At 40.4% G+C, this 20,575-nt stretch overlaps 1 protein-coding gene across 5 annotated transcripts in view; it reads right to left on the reverse strand.

The window, feature by feature from the left end:
- abca7 (ATP-binding cassette, sub-family A (ABC1), member 7) overlaps positions 1-20,575 on the reverse strand; it is a 110,181-nt gene that overhangs the window by 14,003 nt on the left and 75,603 nt on the right. For 4 of the 5 annotated variants that reach the window (XM_061883442.1, XM_061883443.1, XM_061883441.1 and 1 more), the window contains 9 exons: positions 17,779-17,894; positions 12,850-12,994; positions 12,496-12,619; positions 8,048-8,177; positions 7,787-7,913; positions 7,556-7,618; positions 6,651-6,757; positions 2,724-2,865; positions 2,441-2,575 (listed from right to left, as the gene is read on the reverse strand). In XM_061883442.1, the coding sequence (XP_061739426.1) occupies positions 2,441-2,575; positions 2,724-2,865; positions 6,651-6,757; positions 7,556-7,618; positions 7,787-7,913; positions 8,048-8,177; positions 12,496-12,619; positions 12,850-12,994; positions 17,779-17,894 (1,089 nt within the window). The remainder of the gene's footprint in view (positions 1-2,440; positions 2,576-2,723; positions 2,866-6,650; positions 6,758-7,555; positions 7,619-7,786; positions 7,914-8,047; positions 8,178-12,495; positions 12,620-12,849; positions 12,995-17,778; positions 17,895-20,575) is intronic. The other variant, XR_009803690.1, reaches the window with a different exon arrangement.

Consider the following 20,575-nt stretch of genomic DNA (forward strand, 5'->3'; position numbering starts at 1 on the left):
TAATATTGATGACTATCATGTTTTTAATCAAAACTACCCTGTTTATTTTTTATTACTAGGGAATCATTTACTTGTCCTTACTTTTTTTTTTTTTGACAAACCAATGTCTGGAATTTTTGTGTTGTTTCTTCTTTTTTTACATTGAACAAAGAGAGCACAGTACCATGTTAAATTCATTGTGTGTTACATACTTGAACAATAAAAATGATTCTGATCCAATGTTGTAAACATATAGTATATTATATATGTACAATATATAATACCCTACTGTATATTGTGCTATAGTTCAGTATTTTTCAAACACTGTGCAGTGAGATTCAGTCTGGTGTGCCGTGGGAGAATATCTAGTTTCACCTATTTGGGTTAAACATATTTTTTGCAAACCAGTAATTATAGTCTGCAAATTATGTGTTGCTGTTGAGTTTTGGTGATGTCTAGAGCTCGGCAGAGTAACCGTGTAATACTCTTCAATTTCAGTAGCCGTCAGCCGGTAGCTAATTGCTTTGTAGATGTCCGCTTTTATTTCAAGTCGCCTGGACTACAGCAATGCACTTTATGCTGGCATTAGCCAAAAAGCTCTCTCCCGGTTGCAGTTAGTCTAGAACGCGGCAGCACGACTTTTAACAGGGGCCAGGAAACACCAGCATATAACCCCAGTTCTTCAGCGTTTGCACTGGCTCCCTGTTCATTTTAGAATTGAGTTTAAAACATTGCTGTTTGTTTTTAAATATTTACATGGACTGGCACCTCAGTATATCTCGGACCTCATCCAAATTTACACTCCTGCGCGCGCTCTGAGATCCGAGAGCCAGCTCTAGCTCGTGGTGCCCAAGACGAGACTTCTCTGTGGTCGGCCCTAAGCTCTGGAACACTCTGCCCCTCCATGTTCAAACTGCTTCCACAGTGGAGTGTTTTAAGTCTCGTCTTAAGACCGACTTTTATTCTTTGGCTTTTAACACTACGTGAGTTGAGTGGTCCTCTGTCCTCTGTTGTCCTTTGTGTTTTTTATACATTTTGATTTCTATTTTACTGTTTTAATTGCTTTTACCCTTTAAAATTGTTTTTAATCATATTTATTTTTATATTGTTTTTATATTGGTTTTACATGTATTTATTTTTTGTTTTTATTCAGTCAATGGTGGAGCATAATATTGTTTTTAATATTGTTTTTAACATGGCTGTGCAGCACTTTGGAAACGTTCTTGTTGTTTAAATGTGCTATATAAAAAAAGTGGATTGGATTGATTGGATTGCAGCAATCCACCAATCAGGCCTCTATGGTCCAGTTGCCAGACGGAAGCCATTTCTTAGTAAACACTTTGCCAAAATGCACCTGAAAGACTCTTAGACCATGAGAAACAAAATTCTCTGGTCTGATGAGATAAAGATTGAACTATTTGGTGTGAATGCCAGGCATCATGTTTGGCCATTACCATCCCGACAGTGGTGGAAACTTGGCAGGAAAGAGGGAAAGATGAATGTACAACATCATGGATGTAAACCAAAGGTTCTCATCCAACCTGAATCATCAAGCTGTAATTGCTGCCAAATGTGCATCAACAAAGTAATGAGCAAATGCTGTGAACTTATGTACATGTGTTTTTTTTTTCATTGTATTTTTGTAATACTTTTCACATTGTCATGGGGTATTGCCTGTAGAATTTTCTGGAAAAAAACAATTTCAGTTCATTTTGGACTAAGGCTGTAACACAACAAAATGTGGAAAAAGTTAAGCGCTGTGAATACTTTCCAGGTAAAGTTTGTATTTATCTTATTATTCTTACTACACACATAACACACACATTCAGCTGCGGTCTACTACTGGTTGTTTTGGGGATTTTGATACTCTTTTTGGTAATGGTTGCAGCTGGTTTTGATACTTTTGATCACTTGTAGAAGACTGAAAGAAGGATGACTTTAAATGCAACTCCAAGTTCAGACAAAAGAAAATTTTTTACAAAGGTTAAAGTCTCACAAAGGAGGAACTACCCTCAGATGTAATATTTATAATTTGTAGTATTATCAGTAATCAGATACACATTAGTTATACATTCTCTTGCCAAAATTCCCCTTGTCAATGATGGATGCGTTTCACTCTTTGTCACTTTCCCCTGTTTATGCGAGACTCCACCTTCATGAACACAACTTTGAACTTGTCTGCCCTTCTGTTTTGAAAAGATTGAATCATTGGGGCTCACTTTTCAGAAGCTCCCGCTTGTTACTGGCTTTGATCGCATGCCATACTTATTGACAATGCTTTTGCGAGAGTGACACCAATGCTGTAACATTTACCTGTGACCAGTTTTAAATAAATCCTTGTGAAATCTTCCAGAAGACACAGCCTTTGACTGTTCAACAAAAGAACACGGGTAGAGTCTGACAAGTTTACACTACGGATGTTTTTCGAAGCTGTCTGTTGGTCAACAAGTTCAATCCTTACCAGAAATAAGACTGGTGGAGCTCCGATGAGGGCAATAGCAGTGGAAAGCTTTCTCTTGTTGCCTCCACTGTAGCGTCCAGCTTCTTGTTCAGCATACTGGCTCAATCCCAGCTTCTTCACGCCCCATTGAGCCACCTGAAGCACAGCAGATAATGTTTCATGCTTCTCAGTGACCATCTTTGTTAGGAGGAATAATTTAAGTTGCTCAAAGATTATGATAGTACCTTTCACCCATTCTTACATACTTTTTATATTTTATAATTGTGACTTGTGTATATAGTACCTTGGTGACAGACCTTTCAGGTACCCCCCGTAGACGGGCGAACAGCTCCAAATGTTCCCTGCCAGTCAGCAGGTGGCTAATGGCATCAAACTGCGGGCAGTAGCCCATCAGCTGGTGAACTCTCTCTATCTCTGTCAGGATACTGAAAAAATGCAGGGACATTTATTAGTGGTGTCAAAACAAATTGGATTTTCTAATTATTAAAAAAACACACAAAAAAAAAAATATATATATATATGTATATTGTTATATATAATTGTTGCGGAGCAGTTAAATGAACACTTAGCGTATAACAATCTATGTGAAACCTTTCAATCCGGTTTCAGAGCAAATCACTCCACGGAGACAGCCCTCGCAAAAATGACTAATGATCTATTGCTAACGATGGATTCTGATGGGTCATCTATGTTGCTGCTCCTCGATCTTAGCGCTGCTTTCGATACCGTCGATCATAATATTTTATTAGAACGTATCAAAACACGAATTGGTATGTCAGACTTAGCCTTGTCTTGGTTTAACTCTTATCTTACTGATAGGATGCAGTGTGTCTCCCATAACAATGTGACCTCGGACTACGTTAAGGTAAAGTGTGGAGTTCCCCAGGGTTCGGTCCTTGGCCCTGCACTCTTCAGCATCTACATGCTGCCGCTAGGTGACATCATACGCAAATACGGTGTTAGCTTTCACTGTTATGCTGATGACACCCAACTCTACATGCCCCTAAAGCTGACCAACACGCCGGATTGTAGTCAGCTGGAGGCGTGTCTTAATGAAATTAAACAATGGATGTCCGCTAACTTTTTGCAACTCAACGCCAAAAAAACGGAAATGCTGATTATCGGTCCTGCTAGACACCAACCTCTATTTAATAATACAACTCTAACATTTGACAACCAAACAATTAAACAAGGCGACTCGGTAAAGAATCTGGGTATTATCTTCGACCCAACTCTCTCCTTTGAGGCACACATTAAAAGCGTTACTAAAACGGCCTTCTTTCATCTCCGTAATATCGCTAAAATTCGCTCCATTCTGTCCACTAAAGACGCTGAGATCATTATCCATGCGTTTGTTACGTCTCGCCTCGACTACTGTAACGTATTATTTTCGGGTCTCCCCATGTCTAGCATTAAAAGATTACAGTTGGTACAAAATGCGGCTGCTAGACTTTTGACAAGAACAAGAAAGTTTGATCACATTACGCCTGTACTGGCTCACCTGCACTGGCTTCCTGTGCACTTAAGATGTGACTTTAAGGTTTTACTACTTACGTGTAAAATACTACAAGGTCTAGCTCCATCCTATCTTGCCGATTGTATTGTACCATATGTCCCGGCAAGAAATCTGCGTTCAAAGGACTCCGGCTTGTTAGTGATTCCCAAAGCCCAAAAAAAGTCTGCGGGCTATAGAGCGTTTTCCGTTCGGGCTCCAGTACTCTGGAATGCCCTCCCGGTAACAGTTCGAGATGCCACCTCAGTAGAAGCATTTAAGTCTCACCTTAAAACTCATTTGTATACTCTAGCCTTTAAATAGACTCCCTTTTTAGACCAATTGATCTGCTGTTTCTTTTCTTTTTCTTCTATGTCCCACTCTCCCCTGTGGAGGGGGTCCAGTCCGATCCGGTGGCCATGTACTGCTTGCCTGTGTATCGGCTGGGGACATCTCTGCGCTGCTGATCCGCCTCCGCTTGGGATGGTTTCCTGCTGGCTCCGCTGTGAACGGGACTCTCGCTGCTGTGTTGGATCCGCTTTGGACTGGACTCTCGCGACTGTGTTGGATCCATTGTGGATTGAATTTTCACAGTATCATGTTAGACCCGCTCGACATCCATTGCTTTCCTCCTCTCTAAGGTTCTCATAGTCATTATTGTCACCGACGTCCCACTGGGTCATTATTGTCACCGATGTCCCACTGGGTGTGAGTTTTCCTTGCCCTTATGTGGGCCTACCGAGGATGTCGTGGTGGTTTGTGCAGCCCTTTGAGACACTAGTGATTTAGGGCTATATAAGTAAACATTGATTGATTGATTGATTGATATAACATATGTAACATTGCATCTGCTTCCACGTCGCCATCTTACACGCAGAGTGAAAGTCTCTCCGGCTGTGGAGGGACACCGCTCTCACATTGGGGAAGGAGTCCCGCTAGGGGCAGTGTCGTCCAGGGTTACCGTGACGACAGAGGCGTCTGTCAGGCTGGCGAGTGACGTTGTTGGGCAGGACAGTGAATGGTGTTTGGAGTCCGGAACTAGCTCGGCTTCACATAAACATATTGGAGCTTTGGGCTGTTTTTCTGGCTCTGCAGTACTTTCTGCTGTATCTTAGGGGTTGGCATGTCCTTGTAAATACGGACAACACGACTGTGGTGGCGTATATCAATTGCCAGGGGGGCACTCATTCACTTCGCTTACACGGGCTGGCGTAGCGGGTGCTCTTATGCTGCAGCACAAAGCTCCTGTCCTTTAAGACGACTCATGTTCCAAGAGTGCTCAACCAGGGGGGTGGATCTTCTGTACGTGGAGTGGTATCTGCATCCACAGGAGGGGGAGCAAATATGGTGCGGATACGACCGGGCAGCCCTAAAACTCTTTGCCTCGCGGACAAATGCAAAATGTCCTTTGTTGTTCTCCCTGTCGGACGCGGATGCATTGATGGAGATGGAGACTTAAGCACATCCCTGGCCAGATGTGTTGCTGGATGCGATCCCCCCTCAGCCCAATATCCCTCACTCTGGGGTATGGTCGCACCCAGATGGCCAGCCAAACTGTGGATCCCCGGGATTGTGCAACTTCTGGACGGGGAACCCTGGCCTCTTCCTGCTCTACCACCCACATCTGGATTGGGTAGCACTTAGGGCTTGGCCAGCGTAATGGGGAATTTGACTGCTGCAGGTTTGCCTGATCATGTCATTGACACTGTTCAGAGTGCAAGAGCAGCTTACACGCGTTTCTTGTTTTCCAAAAAGGTTGTACTTCTAGGAACATCATGTTTTTCAGTGCTCAGTGGTAGACCTGGTGTGTTTCCTGCAGGACGGAAAGAGGGAAGGCTTCTTCCACAATCAAGGTATATATTTGGTAGCCATAGCCGCTTGCCATGTGGGCATTGGAAATACGCCCTTTTTGGTATGCCGTTTTTATGAAAGGGGCACGTCTCAAACCCACGGTTTCTCTGCCTTTGGTCCCCCAGTAGAATCTGTCTGCAGCAGCAAGCTGGGCTACATCTCACACGTTTGTTTAGTTTTATTTTCTTGATGTGTACGAGCCGTCCGTGGCACACACGGTGCTGGATACAGAGGCATTACCACATGTGTGAGCCTCACAGGATAGACTGTGGGGAGCTTAGCTTGTCTGCTGCAATCCGGGAGCAGGTCATATCTCCCACAGTGAAACACAGAACGAAGTTAGAAAAATAACTTTGGGGTACTCAACGTAATATTGGTTCTTTGATAAGTGAGGTGTTTCACCGTTGATGCCGTTCTTGCAGGCACGGTAAGAAACTGTCTGGAAAGAGTTGGAGGGAGGGGTTGGCTGTGTTATGATAATAGGGGCTGTGCCCAAGGCACAGCTCGACTTGTCTGTCATCCTGACAGACGTTGTGTCATTGGAGCTTTTGCAGTAATACTTGTACACCTCGTACAACTCTTCAGGAGGCTTAGTGAACATTACCTCATCATCAACCCGGCAAAGTGTGAGTTTGGAAAACAGAGCTTTTATGTATTTTATTGAGGAATGTAAATAATCATAGAACTAGCACCCAATGAAATTAAAAAAGTATTGATATTGAAACAAGAATAGTTTTGAATCGAGAATCGATTCCGAATTAAATCAATACCCCCAAGAATCTAATCGAATCGTGTGCTGCCAAAAGATTTACAGCCCTAACAAGGTGACGATGATATCAGTGGCCTATAGACATAAAAAAAGTGTACCTGTGGTGGTCGAGGAAAGCCATTCCAGAAGTGACGGGTGTGTCTCCTGTCAGCATGCGAAATGTAGTTGTCTTCCCTGCTCCATTGACCCCAAGGAGGCCAAAACACTGCAGGAAAAAAACAAATAATACAGATAGTAAGAATATAATTACACAACATAAAGTAGGTGTACAATGTTTACCCATGTGTTCATTTATTTGTGTCGGAGCGCCACAAGTAGATTTGTCGCTATCTGTTCGCCCCTGCACATTACACACATTAACACCAGAGAATATGAAGACAGACTTTTCGCACTATATTTTGCGAGTAATCCGACGTCTGTAAATATTCTTTTGCAAAAGAGCAACAAATCTAGTGAAGAGAAATCTCTGGAATCTGACATGAAAGCATATATTATTCTAAAAACACTCACAGGGAGTTTTGTCTATTTAATGCCAGCATTGCTATGACAATGTTTTGAAAGCTATAGACACCTGCTGCCGAAAAAGCTGCTTCAAAGCCAAGTGCAAATAAATGTGAACACAAACGACAGTTAAATCAAATATATTTGATCTTATATGTTTGCATCTAAACATTTACAAAATACACCCAAATCTGCAATGATGCGGGTAAATAAATAATAGCCTAATGGGACTCGAGACCATCGCCTGAAACCCAGAAATACCAGTAGGTAACATGATTGCAACCCAGCTATATAACAAGAGCAAAACCAAAACTGTTAAATAACTGCAAAATTCTTCCTTTACAATGATAATGATATTCTTTTATTAATTGTTAACAATCCAAACTGAGCTTTGATATGGCATATTTATTATTTTTGATACAGTGTTTGTATTGCATCTTATTAGAATGCGTCAGTGGTCACAATGTTGTCCTTAGCTTAGTTTGTACAGTACGTCCCTCACCTCACCACGAGGAATCCCCAGACAGAGACGATTCACTGCTGGCTTCCTGCCTGCTCCATACACCTGAAAGAAGTATGTAGAACATGATTTATTGCACTTTTAATAAGTGGGTCTCCACAAAAGAGGGTACACTGTGATTTCAACATGGACCATTGCATGCATCTTCAATTTCAGCCTGAAGAAGGCCCATACATAATTTGTAATCAAATTATTAACAAGTAAAATATGTACTTTGCTCAAGTCCATCATGGTCAGGATGTCAGTTTTAGCTTTGCCACTTTTAACCCGTTCTCTCTCCTTGGCCACGTCCTCATCTTCTGGGCTGAGAGGAGGGATCTCAGACCCAACCCACCATGGTCTAGACACACAAAACACAAACAGCAACTTTTAGACACTGTCATTACAATTGTGATAAGGGGTGAGACGTTGTCTTACTGGCATTAAAGGCCATACAAATAAATGCACAGAGCTGGGGTGGTGTTTAGGACATACCTGCAGCGCCTGTGGACTGCGTACTGCAACAATATGGTGAAGATAAAAAAAAAAATGCCCTCAACTGCCATAGCAAAGAGGTTTTTCCCGACAAAGTCCCACTGGAAAGGATCCGGGGTCTGCTTATTGCCTGAAGGAGAAATATCCACAGAATGACATTAAAGGAGCATATCAAATATTATGTAGTATGCATATACATACATCCATGTATATATTTATACATACATATACAGTACATACAGGTAAGGGTTGTCTCGTGCCTTGCTAGCGAGCTAACGAGTGTGAGGCAAAGTTGTGTTGAAAAACAGATTAAACTATCATTTTAGCCAGTCAGCCAGCTAAACTTTGTCTACATCAATTCAAGTACTTCTTAAAGTACTTGAATTGTAAGTCGGGCAGCACGGTGGAATAAGAGTTAGTGCATGTGACTCACAATACGAAGGTCATGAGTAGTCCTGAGTTCAATCCCGGGCTCGGGATCTTTCTGTGTGGGGTTTGCATGTTGTCCCCTTGACTGCGTGGGGATAGGTTGATTGGAAATGAACACTAAAGTGGCCCTAGAGCAGGGGTGCCCACACTTTTTCTGCAGGCGAGCTACTTTTCAATTGACCAAATCGAGGGGATATACCTCATTCATATATATCATTTATATTTATTTATTTATGAAAGAGACATCTATATGTGTTACACATCTATATGTGTAACACATATAGATGTCTTTCTTTCATGAAGACAAGAATATAAGTTGGTGTATTACCTGATTCTGATGACTTGCATTGATTGGAATCAGACAGTATATGATGACATACACATTTTTGAATGGAGAAAAAAAGTCCTCCTTTCTGTACAATACCACACGAAAGTGGTTGGTTTTTGGCATCTTATTTATCCAGCTTCCATACACGTTACAAGAAAAAAATTGGCGGCAAATTCCGTTGCTTGCTTGATTGACATTCACGGCACCCGAAGGTCTTGTGAGATGACGCTGGGTGCTGCGAGATCATTATTATGAAAAAATGACCGAGAGTCAGTTGAAATAAAAATTGTTTCTCGCCTTCCTCTCGGTCATTTTTTCTTAATAATGATCTCGCAGCAGCCAGCATCATCTCACAAGACCCACGGGTGCCGTGAATGTCAATCAAGTGACGTCTTGGTGAAGATTGATGATCGCTAATTTTTAGGTCTATTTTTTTAAAAGCCTGGCTGGCGATCGACTGACACACAACCCTCGGTCGACCGGTAGCTCGCGATCGACGTAATGGGCACCCCTGCCCTAGAGTGTGAATGTGAGTGTGAATGTTGTCTGTCTGTGTTGGCCCTGCGATGAGGTGGCGACTTGTCCAGGGTGTACACGCCTTCCGCCCGAATGCAGCTGAGATAGGCTCCAGCATCCTCCGCGAACCAAATAGGGACAAGCGGTAGAAAATGCATGAATGGATGGAAATGTAAGTCCTGTATCAAAAACTGCTTGTCCTCAACTTTCCTCCAGATAATTTCAAACAAAACGGAAACTGTGATAAATTACCCTGATCAAGAACTCCCTCGGTGCTCTGCATGCATCTGTTAAAAGCAGCCTCAGAAACCTTGGGGTTGTGTTTGATCAGTCAATGTCTTTGGAGGGTCACTGTCGTCAATTGACCAAGAACTGTTTTTATCCATCCATCCATCCATTTTCTACCGCTTATTCCCTTTTGGGGTAGCTGGCGCCTATCTCAGCTACAACCGGGCGGAAGGCGGCTTACACCCTGGACAAGTCGCCACCTGATCGCAGGGCCAACACAGATAGACGGACAACATTCACACTCTCATTCACACAGTAAGGCCAATTTAGTGTTGCCAATCAACCTATCCCCAGGTGCATGTCTTTGGAAGTGGGAGGAAGCCGGAGTACCCGAAGGGAACCCACGCATTCACGGAGAGAACATGCAAACTCCACACAGAAAAATCCCGACCCTGGGATTGAACCCAAGACTGCAAGACCTTCGTATTGTGAGGCAGACGCACTAACCCCTCTGCCACCATGAAGCCCCAGAAATATTTCTTAAGTGAGAAATGTGTTGTCAAAATTGGATCTCGAAATGATCATTTATCCGTTCATTTCGTCTCGCATTGATTATTGCACTTCTCTCTTCCCCCTTTTCAACAAGTCAACGCTAAAGAGAATTCAGACGGTACAAAATGCAGCTGCCAGATTTTTGACCGGTGCACCCAGAACAGCCCATATCACCCCCGTTTTATCCAGTCTTCATTGGCTTCCAGTTAAGTTCCACATTGAGTTTAAACTTTTAGTCCTGACATTCTGTGTGTTGCATGGTGGGGCCCCTCAGTACATCACTGACTTGCTATGCCCTACTCTTCTGGGTGCAGCCTCTGGTCTTGAGGCCAAGGTTTTCTAAAGATCCCGAAAACTTGTTTCAAAACCTGTGGAGACCTAGCTGGCATTGCACACTATATAGCTCCCAGATTCTGGAACAATTTGCACCAGTCCGTCCATGATATTGACTGTGTTGAAACTTTTAAGAAACATTTGAAAATTTCTCTTTTTAGTAAAGCTTTGAGTAAATGCACCATTTAACTATCATTTTAATCCAATTTGTGTCCTTTATATGTTGCCCCAGTTTGTTTTAAATTGAATTCTTTTTTTTTTACTTTACCTAAGTTTTTTTTAACAGCGCTAAGTAATTTTATCTGTGAAAACCGCTTTATAAATAAAATGTCATTACTTACTTAAAGCAGGGTCAGTTCGCAATGCCGTACTAAAAGGCACAATGACCTACGCGATCCGTACACTCACACACAGACAGGCACCAATGCGAGGTATCATAAGATTGCTTGTTTTTGAGGAAGTTAGATTTTGTGTTTTGTTGTTTGTTTTCTTTGCTGTTATTTTAACTTTTTTTTGTAATAAATAAACAAGGTTGTTTTATTTTAGCACTTTGCCGTTTCTTTTTTATCGGAAACATTTTAATAATAATTTATGAACTAATATATTCATTCACGGCATGGAGTCAATCCTCCTTGGAGGACCACAACCTTTTTGTGGTTGAGCAGCTTCCGTGTCTCAGTGATCGCGAGAGCTATGCTGGCGAGAGCTGTGGCTCCTGTTAGGGTTACCCAAGCCAGACAGGTGAAAGGTGAGAGTCCAGAAAAAAGAGTGATCCACTGGCCCTCTAGGTTGGGGGACGAGCAGAGGGCTAACAACATTGTCCTGTGAAAAGCAATACATTACAGAAACAGCAACAAATAAAAATCCCAAAACCAGTGAAGTTGGCACGTTGTCTAAATCGTAAATAAATATAGAATACAATGATTTTCAACTTTGCACCTATTAACAGTCCGGAACAGTACAACAGTCCAAACACAATCTGAAATGTGGACTGTTTTTTATTTTTATTTTATTTTTTTTACTATTTCCATCCATCCATCCATTTTCTACCGCTTATTCCCTTTCGGGGTCGCGGGGGGCGCTGGCGCCTATCTCAGCTACAATCGGGCGGAAGGCAGGGTACACCCTGGACAAGTCGCCACCTCATCGCAGGGCCAACACAGATAGACAGACAACATTCACACTCACATTCACACACTAGGGGCCAATTTAGTGTTGCCAATCAACCTATCCCCAGGTGCATGTCTTTGGAAGTGGGAGGAAGCCGGAGTATTTATACTACCATAATGTATATGCACCTTAGGAGGAGCTGCTCCAATTTCGTTGTTCTTTAAACCTGTTCATTGCAATAATGACAATAAAAACTCTATTCTATTCTATTCTGGTCAGACCTCAGAACACTTTTCCACTTTGCAACAGTCCATCTTAGATGAGCTCGGGCCCAGCAAAGCTGGCATTGTTTCTGGGTGTTGTTGACAAATGGCTTTCGCTTTGCATAGTAGAGTTTTAACATGCACTTACAGATGTAGCGACAAACTGCAGTTACTGACAGTGGTTTTCGGAAGTGGTCCTGAGCCCATGTGGTGATATCCCTTACACACTGATGTCGGTTTTTGATGCTGTACCGCCTGAGGTATCGAAGGTCACATGCATTTAATGTTTGTTTTCGGCCTTGCTGCTTAGGTTCAGTGATTTCTCCAGATTCTCTGAACGTGTTGATGATAATACGGACTGTAGGGGGTGAAATCCCCAAATTTCTTGTAAAAGCTCGTTGAAAAAGGTTGTTCTTAAACTGGTGGACAATTTGCTCATGCGTTTGTTCACAAAATGGTGACCCTCGCCTCATCCTTGTTCGTGAATGATTGAGCATTTAATGGAAGATGCTTTAATACCCAATCTTGGCACCCACCTGTTCCCAATTAGCCTGTTCACCTGTGGGATGTTCCAAATAAGTGTTTGATGAGCATTCCTCAACTTTCTCAGTCTTTTTTGCCACTTGTGGCAGCTTTTTTGAAACATGTTGAATACTGTTTTTTACAAGCCATATTTGAAATCAAGGTACCTAGTCTCTGAAAGATGTCGGCCATGGCTTGATTCTTTGCCATGTCGATGAGTCCTCGTCCCAAGCAGAAATGAGGGAAGATGAGAAACACCTTCTTCAGGATAATGTTCACCTCCCTAAAATACTGTTAAAAAGTCACAATCACCCATAAATTCAATCAAATAAAGACAATGTTTAAAACACGGAAGTCAGTGGGTCTATCTTTGTGTGGTTCCTAAACCCGTTATAAAAAAGAAAATCACGTAACAAATTACTTCAGGCATGCAATTTAACACACCTAGTGATGTCCCTGATTTTAAAAAACCTCAAAAAAATCAAATGTAACATCACATACTCAAGTTCAGTACATTTTACCTCATCGTTAAACAATTCCAAGACAAACGTTGCAATGCTGCCGTTGATTCCGATGAAGAGATTGATGCAGGTCAAGACAACGTAGGCCGTGCTGGGAACGCTGAACACAAAGGATGCTGGGTACATCAAAGGAGTGATGGACCACCTACATTAATGAGATTATCGATACATAATTATTGACCCACTAAACTCTAGTGATGTTAGGTAACTAAAGGCAAGGCAAGGCAAGGCAACTTATTTGTATAGCACTTTTCAAACACAGGCTAAACTCAAAGTGCTTCACAGACAACAAAGTGAAATGAAAGAAAATAAATGCAAAATTAAAATGCAGACAATAAAAACAAAAAATAAAAAATAAAAACGGACGACAAAGGTTAAAAGATTTAGCTGAAAGCTAAGGTGAAAATAAAAGTTTTCAGTCTAATTTTAAAAGTAGTCAGAGTTGGGGAAAGTCTGACATCTTCAGGAAGTTTATTCCAGCTATTTTTTGTGTAGTGACTGAATGATGCTCTCCCTTGATTTGAGTTTACTCTGGGAACCGCTAACAGATTGGTCTCAGAAAATCTTAGTGATCTAGAGCAGTGGTCCCCAACCACCGGTACCGATTGGTACCGGGCCGCACAAGAAATAAATAAAAAAAAAAAAATAAATAAATGTAAATTTTTTTTTTTAATTATTAAATCAACATAAAAAACACAATATATACATTACATATCACTATAGATCAATACAGTCTGCAGGGATACAGTCCGTAAGCACACATGATTGTATTTCTTTATGAATAAATGAAAAATAACCCCCCCCACCCACACAAATTTTCAAGCGTTGACCGGTCCGCAGCTACAAAAAGGTCGGGGACCACTGATATAGAGGGCTTATATAGTGGGAGTATATCAGTGATATACTTCGGCCCTAGACCATGTAGTGATTTATATGTGAGCAGGAGGATTTGGAAATCAATTCTCTGATGTAGAGGGAGCCAATGTAAGGATTTAAGAATTGATGGAATGTGCTCAGCCTGCGATGATGTGGCGACCTGTCCAGGGTGTACCCCGGCTTCCGCCCGATTGTAGCTGAGATAGGCGCCAGCGCCCCCCGCAACCCCGAAAGGGAATAAGCGGTAGAAAATGGATGGATGGATGGAATGTGCTCAGATTTTTTGGTCTTTGTTAGAACTCTAGCAGCAACGTTCTGAACAAGCTGTAGCTAGCTGCCCGACAGTTTTTTTGGGAAGACCTGCAAGGAGACCATTACAAAAGTCTACAGTTGTGATCAAAATTATTCAACCCCCACACAATTTTGGTGTTTTAGCAAGTTGGACATGTATTCCGTATTTTGTTTATAGTCATATCAAATAAAGATGTGTCAAATAGACAAATGCAACTTAAATTCCAACACTTTATTTTACAAAATACCAAAAAATTACTTTTTTCTTAATATCTCATTGACAAAATTATTCAACCCCCTAGTTACATGCATCTTTAATACTTAGTAGAACACCTTTGGCAGTAATTACAGCCTTCAAACGTGATACATAACCGGACACAAGCTTCTTGCAACGATCTACAGGTATTTTAGCCCATTCCTCTTGGGCAAAGGTCTCCAGTTCATTCATATTATTGGGCTTGCGTGCTGCAACTGCCTTCTTCAAGTCCCACCACAGGTTTTCAACAGGATTTAGGTCTGGCGACTGTGAAGGCCACTCCAGAGTCTTCCAGCCCTTCTTCTGCAACCACTCTGATGTTGATTTGGAGGTATGCTTGGGATCGTTGTCCTGTTGGAAGGTCCAACGTCTCCCAAGCCTCAGCTTCGTCACTGACTTCATGACATTTGCAGCTAATATATCCTGGTAGGAAATATAATTCATAATGCCTTGAACGCGCTGGAGATTTCCAGTACCTGAGGCTAAGAAACAGCCCCAGAGCATGATTGACCCCCCACCATGCTTAACAGTAGGAAAGGTGTTCTTCTCTTTGTAAGCTTCATTTTTTCTCCTCCAGACATAACGTTGATTCATAGGCCCAAAGAGTTCCACTTTTGTCTCATCACTCCATAGAACAGTTTCCCAAAACCTTTGGGGTTTGTCCAGATGATTTTTGGCATACTGGAGTCTATTTTTCTTGTGCCTGGCAGTCAGAAGTGGGGTGCGCCTGGGAGTCCTGGTATGGAGGCCTTCATCTCGTAGTGCGCGCCTTATTGTCTGGGACGAAACCTGCGTTCCCCCCTCTGCAATGTCCTGTTGTAGTTCCTCAGCTGTTACCCGGGGGTTTTTCACCACTGTACGCACACAGCATCCTATTTCTACCACACCCAGGTCGTGTTTCCACTGTGCCTTTAGCTTTAAACTTGCAAATTATGCTCCCAACTGTGTCTCTTGGAATGTGTAATGTCTTTGCTATTTTCTTATATCCATATCCTTTCTTATGAAGAGAAATTACCTCCTCTCTTGACTTCTTTGACCACTACCTGGACTTCACCATGTTGCAAATACACCATTGACCATCTACAAGAAGCTGAGCGTCAGTCTTTTTCAATCAGTTTAATTGTTGCTCGTTATGGTTCTAATCACATCTACAGGTGTTTTCAACACCTGATTGAAAATACCTTATTCAAATTCTGTTCTTAAGACTTATGATCTTCAAGGGGTTGAATAATTTTGTCAATGAGATATTAAGAAAAATGTCCTTTTTTGGAATTTTGTAAAATACAGTGTTACAATTTAAGTTGCATTTGTCTATTTGACACATCTTTATTTGATATGACTATAAACAAAATACGGAATAAATGTCCAACTTGCTAAAACACCAAAATTGTGTGGGGGTTGAATAATTTTGATCACAACTGTAGCCTACTGCTAATAAAGGCATGTACAAGTTTTCTAAGTCTTTCTAAGTCTACATAAAGGAAAATTCAGACCTGCCAACCTTGATTACTTTTTTATGAGGAGGCACTTATATATTTTTATTTTGTTGAAATGTTTTAAATACATATATTTTGTATTTTTTTTACAATAAGTTATGGGTATCAGCTTTTTCTCACTAATTTTGGCTTTGCACGATTTTTTTCCTACTTTTATCATTTTTTGGGGCTGTAATTGTATTTTTACAATGTGCAATGGGCCAATTAAAAAAGTGCTACTCAGCACCCTATGCTGATGCCTCTATAACTGAGCATTATCTAGGTTTCAGTGACTAACGTCCAGGAAAAGCCGCATGGGTACAAACATTTTCAAGAGTAAAAAATGGGAGGTACAACTTGTTGGAAAAGAACACATCATAACAATTGAAAGCAAATCATCAAACTACTGAACTAAGAATATTCACAGAAATTGTTGTTGGGAAACTGTTCCACAAAGCTCAAGATCAGGTGCCGGACTACTCCTTCCACTATTAGTCCATTCATCCATCCATCCATCCATCTTTTTTCTACAGATTGTCCTTCTAGGTATATTTTGTATGTTGCAGAGAACAATCATTCTTTAGGGTAGACATTTGATTTTGGTCTTTTTATTTTGTCGGAGTTACAGGAGCTCTCTGCTGTCTTTAAGCACCGGCTGCAATAAAGTTAGTCAAAGATTATGTTAAGAATTTGCTGCAATATGCTGTTGTTTGAACTGAACTCACGGGCCACCAGATGAATACCCCAAATGATGAAACATAGGACCTAAAATGGAACCTTAAGGAACACAAGTAGAACCAGACAAGTTGAATTGTATTTGTAATTACCTGTTTTTAACTCTCTCTATCAAATTACTTGAATGTTATTGGGTTTGAGGTGGTGTTTCTGCCTTTTCTCTGTTTTGTTTGAATGTTATAGTCATTTGATTGTATGTATACACAAACCTGTCTGGGGACTATAGGTGGAAATTAGCCTTTGGCTAAAAACCTGGCATATTTACATATTACATATTAGTGTTCTCTCGATACCAATATTTTGGTACCGGCACCAAAATGTATTTCAGAACTTTTCTAAATAAAGGGGACCACACAAAATTGCATTACTGGCTTTAATTTAACAAAAAATCTCACGGTACCTTAAACATAGTTTTTTTTATTGTAAGTTTGTCCTTAAACAAAATAGTGAAAATACAAGACAATTTGTCTTTTTGTAGTAAGTAAACAAAGGCTCCTAATTTGTCTGCTGACATATGCAGTAACATATTCTGTCCTTTATTATTCTATTATTTTGTCATAACTATTAAGGACAAGTGGTAGACAATGAATCATTAATCTACTTGTTCATTTACTGTTAATATCTGCTTAATTTCTCTTTTAACATGTTCTATCTACACTTCTGTTGTAATGTTATAATCATTTATTCTTCTGATGTTTGATACTTTACATTAGTTTTGGATAATACCACAAATTTAGGTATCGATCCGATACCAAGTAGTGACAGGATCATACATTGGTCATATTCAAAATCCTCATGTGTCCAGGGACATATTTCCTGAGTTTATAAACATAATATAATTATTTTTAAAACGAACGAAGATGTAATGCCAAAAAATACCGATGTGGTTGGTATCATTACAGTGGATGTTAGGTGTAGATCTACCGAATAGTACCAGGGTGCTTTGAGGAACGCCTAAGTTATGTAAATCTCAAGTTTAGACCCCAGCGTTCTGTTTGTTATCAAAGTTAAAATGCCAATGCAAATATCTGCCAATATGATTTCAGCGGTCCATGTTCCTCTTCTATACATCAAGAACACTAGTGTTTTCTAGGAATTTGCTGCAAAAGTTTTGAATTGAACTCAGTGGTCGGTATGGTGTCATTCACAGGCCGGATTAGGCTTCAAGACCGTCAGTTGAGTAACCCTGTGCTAAACTACTCAAACTTATGGAAGCCTCTGTGTTAGATTTGATCCTACTGTGATAGTTTAGTCTAGACTATTCCATTATAGCGTTTGTATGTCGCCTGAACGTACCCATAGAAGAGGAGGAGCAGAACAAGAGCTGGCAGGTTGGTTGCAGAGACGTAAGCCTGTTGCTGGAAACAGATGAATATCACCACCACCATGATGGCTGGGACAGTGTAGTTTAGCTGAAGCAAGGACAAAACATCAAAAAAGGACAATTATTATTTATTGTTTCCTTTTACAATAAATACTGATGTAGGGTCTTACAAAATTTGCTGGTAACTGGTGTTTACAATAATACACGTAAAGACAAACAACAAAACACATCTTTTTAGTATAAAAAAATTACCAACAAAATTTTAAGTTGGATTTAGAAAATGTTTCTCCTGAACACTGGCTTAAGTTGTTGTTTGTGGTTTATATTGTACCTCGGATTTTTAAGAATGTGGTAAAACAGCACAAACTATAACATTTTCTTGCTACAGGATACATTCAACGATTAAAGTATCGAGACACGTGGCCTTAACACGCTATACACACTGCACAGGAAGTGAAAATGGACATGGAGCGTCAACTCATCTGTGAAAAATCTCTCCGATGTGTTTTTTGGCTTTTCATTTCAAACAACATTTGTGAGGTGAGGGGTCACTACTGGACCTGAGAGAGACCTTGCTGGCGCAATAATAACAAGGTAAATGGAAAATATCCCTTATTTGCAAATTCCAATGTCGACAAGTGTGAAATGCATAGAACTATCCAGTAATTATTTGATCTTCCCCTGATTTATTATTTGACAAAAAATGGTTCCTAGTACTTTTGAGCATTTCACCTTTATTCTTCCATGTGCTCAAGTAATATGTAGTATTTAGTATTTTTGTTTTTCATTAAACTTTACGTCTGTTATTGGATATACAGTCGTGGTCAAAAGTTTACATACACTTGTGAAGGACATAATGTCATGGCTGTCCTTGACAGCCATGACATGTGATTGGAGCACATACTTGTTTGGCAAAAAAAACATTCATGAAGTTTGGTTCTTTTATGAATTTATTATGGATTTACTAAAAATGTGACCAAATCTGTTGGGTAAAAAAAACATATTGCTGGGTATTGTGGCCAAACAGCTCAATTTTTGTTTCATCTGACATCAGATAGACAAAAATAAGACCTTCTGGAAGAAAGTTATGAGGTCAAATAAAACAAAAATTGAGCTGTTTGGCCTCAATACCCAGCAATATGTTTGGAGGAGAAAAGAGGAGGCCTTTAATCCCAGGAACACCAGGCCTACCGTCAAGCATAGTGGTGGTAGTATTATGCTGTGTGCCTGTTTTTCTGCTAATGGAACTGGTGCTTTACAGAGAGTAAATGGGACAATGAAAAAGGAGGATTACCTCCATATTATTCAGGACTACCTAAAATCATCAACCCGGAGGTTAGGTATTGGGCGCAGTTGGGTGTTCCAACAGGACAATGACCCAAAACACCTAGTAAAGGAATGGCTAAACCAGGCTAGAATTAAAGTTTTAGAATGGCCTTCCCAAAGTTCTGACTTAAATGTGTGGACAATGCTGAAGAAACAAGTTCATGCAAGGAAACTAACAAATTCAGCTGAACTGCACCAGTTTTGTCAAGAGTTGTCAAAAATTCAACCAGGAGCTTGTGGATGGCTACCAAAAGCACCTTATTGCAGTGAAACTTGCCAAGGGACATGTAACCAAAAATTAACATTGCTGTATGTATACTTTTGACCAAGCAGATTTGGTCACATTTTCAGTAGACCCATATAAATTGTATGTTCTTTACAAGTGTATGTAAACCTTTAACCACGGCTGTAAAAACCTGCACTGGAATAAAGTACTTTCCGCATGGCAGGATAAATAAAAGTATATCCTATCTTATATCCAATTATATATATATAGTGCATCTACATTGACATCACTTTTTTCTTTTTTTTCCACCGCTGAAGGTGCATGGGAGGGAGGCTGCACTACCTCAGCTCAAGATGCAAAAAAATGCATACTAAAATTTTTTATTTCATTATATAGGATATATGTTAGTAATATATACAGTATATATTCTAACTAAAAAAAATAACTTTGAAAAAAATACTAGATGACACCAAAACGCATCAATTGAATTAGTTTTAATGGATGATACTGAATAGACAATTCGTTTTAATAATTTTTATTTCTGACCATCCAAATCAAATATTTTAAAGCGTACACATAGGAAGGCGGGTTCTCTGGCTATTGTGTGTCTTTGCAGCGCGAGCACAGCTCTCTCACAGCCGTTTGAGGAACTGTGTCAGTTTGTGCGTCCTTTTCAAACGTGCGAGATAAAACGCAAAAAAAGTGGTACCAAAACGGTGTTAAGTGTTGATAAATCACATTGGGCGTGCTGTATATGCATTTTCGCCTCCAAGTATTGAGAGTATTTTGACAATCAGCATAAGCTCTGCATATTAATGAAGACAGAGACGCAAAATGATACAAAATGAATGATAAATAAAGCAATGACGCACAAGTTGAGTAGATCAGCATTGGAAGTTTGCATGTGTTTTAATACATGCAGACCTTTAGTATATCAGGCACTTAGCATTTTTCTATATGTTCCTAATTTGTATATCTTGTTGAGCACTTAGTAATACTGCTACATGATGCTCAAGTGTTTCACTAAAGCTGCATCTGTTCAGCACAGAGCTTCCATAAGTTGTTGTTCATCAACCTAATATAAAGGCTCAAAAATATAAGGTTCTTCATCATCATTTGTCCTAAAGTAATTGCCTCTCTCAAAGTATGCCGTGAGTAGTAGGTTTGTTGTCGTTGGAGGGAACCGTGGTCCACACATGCACGTCACTGATCACGTG

Source organism: Nerophis ophidion, linkage group LG22 (assembly GCF_033978795.1).
Source record: "Nerophis ophidion isolate RoL-2023_Sa linkage group LG22, RoL_Noph_v1.0, whole genome shotgun sequence".
Lineage (NCBI taxonomy): Eukaryota > Metazoa > Chordata > Actinopteri > Syngnathiformes > Syngnathidae > Nerophis > Nerophis ophidion.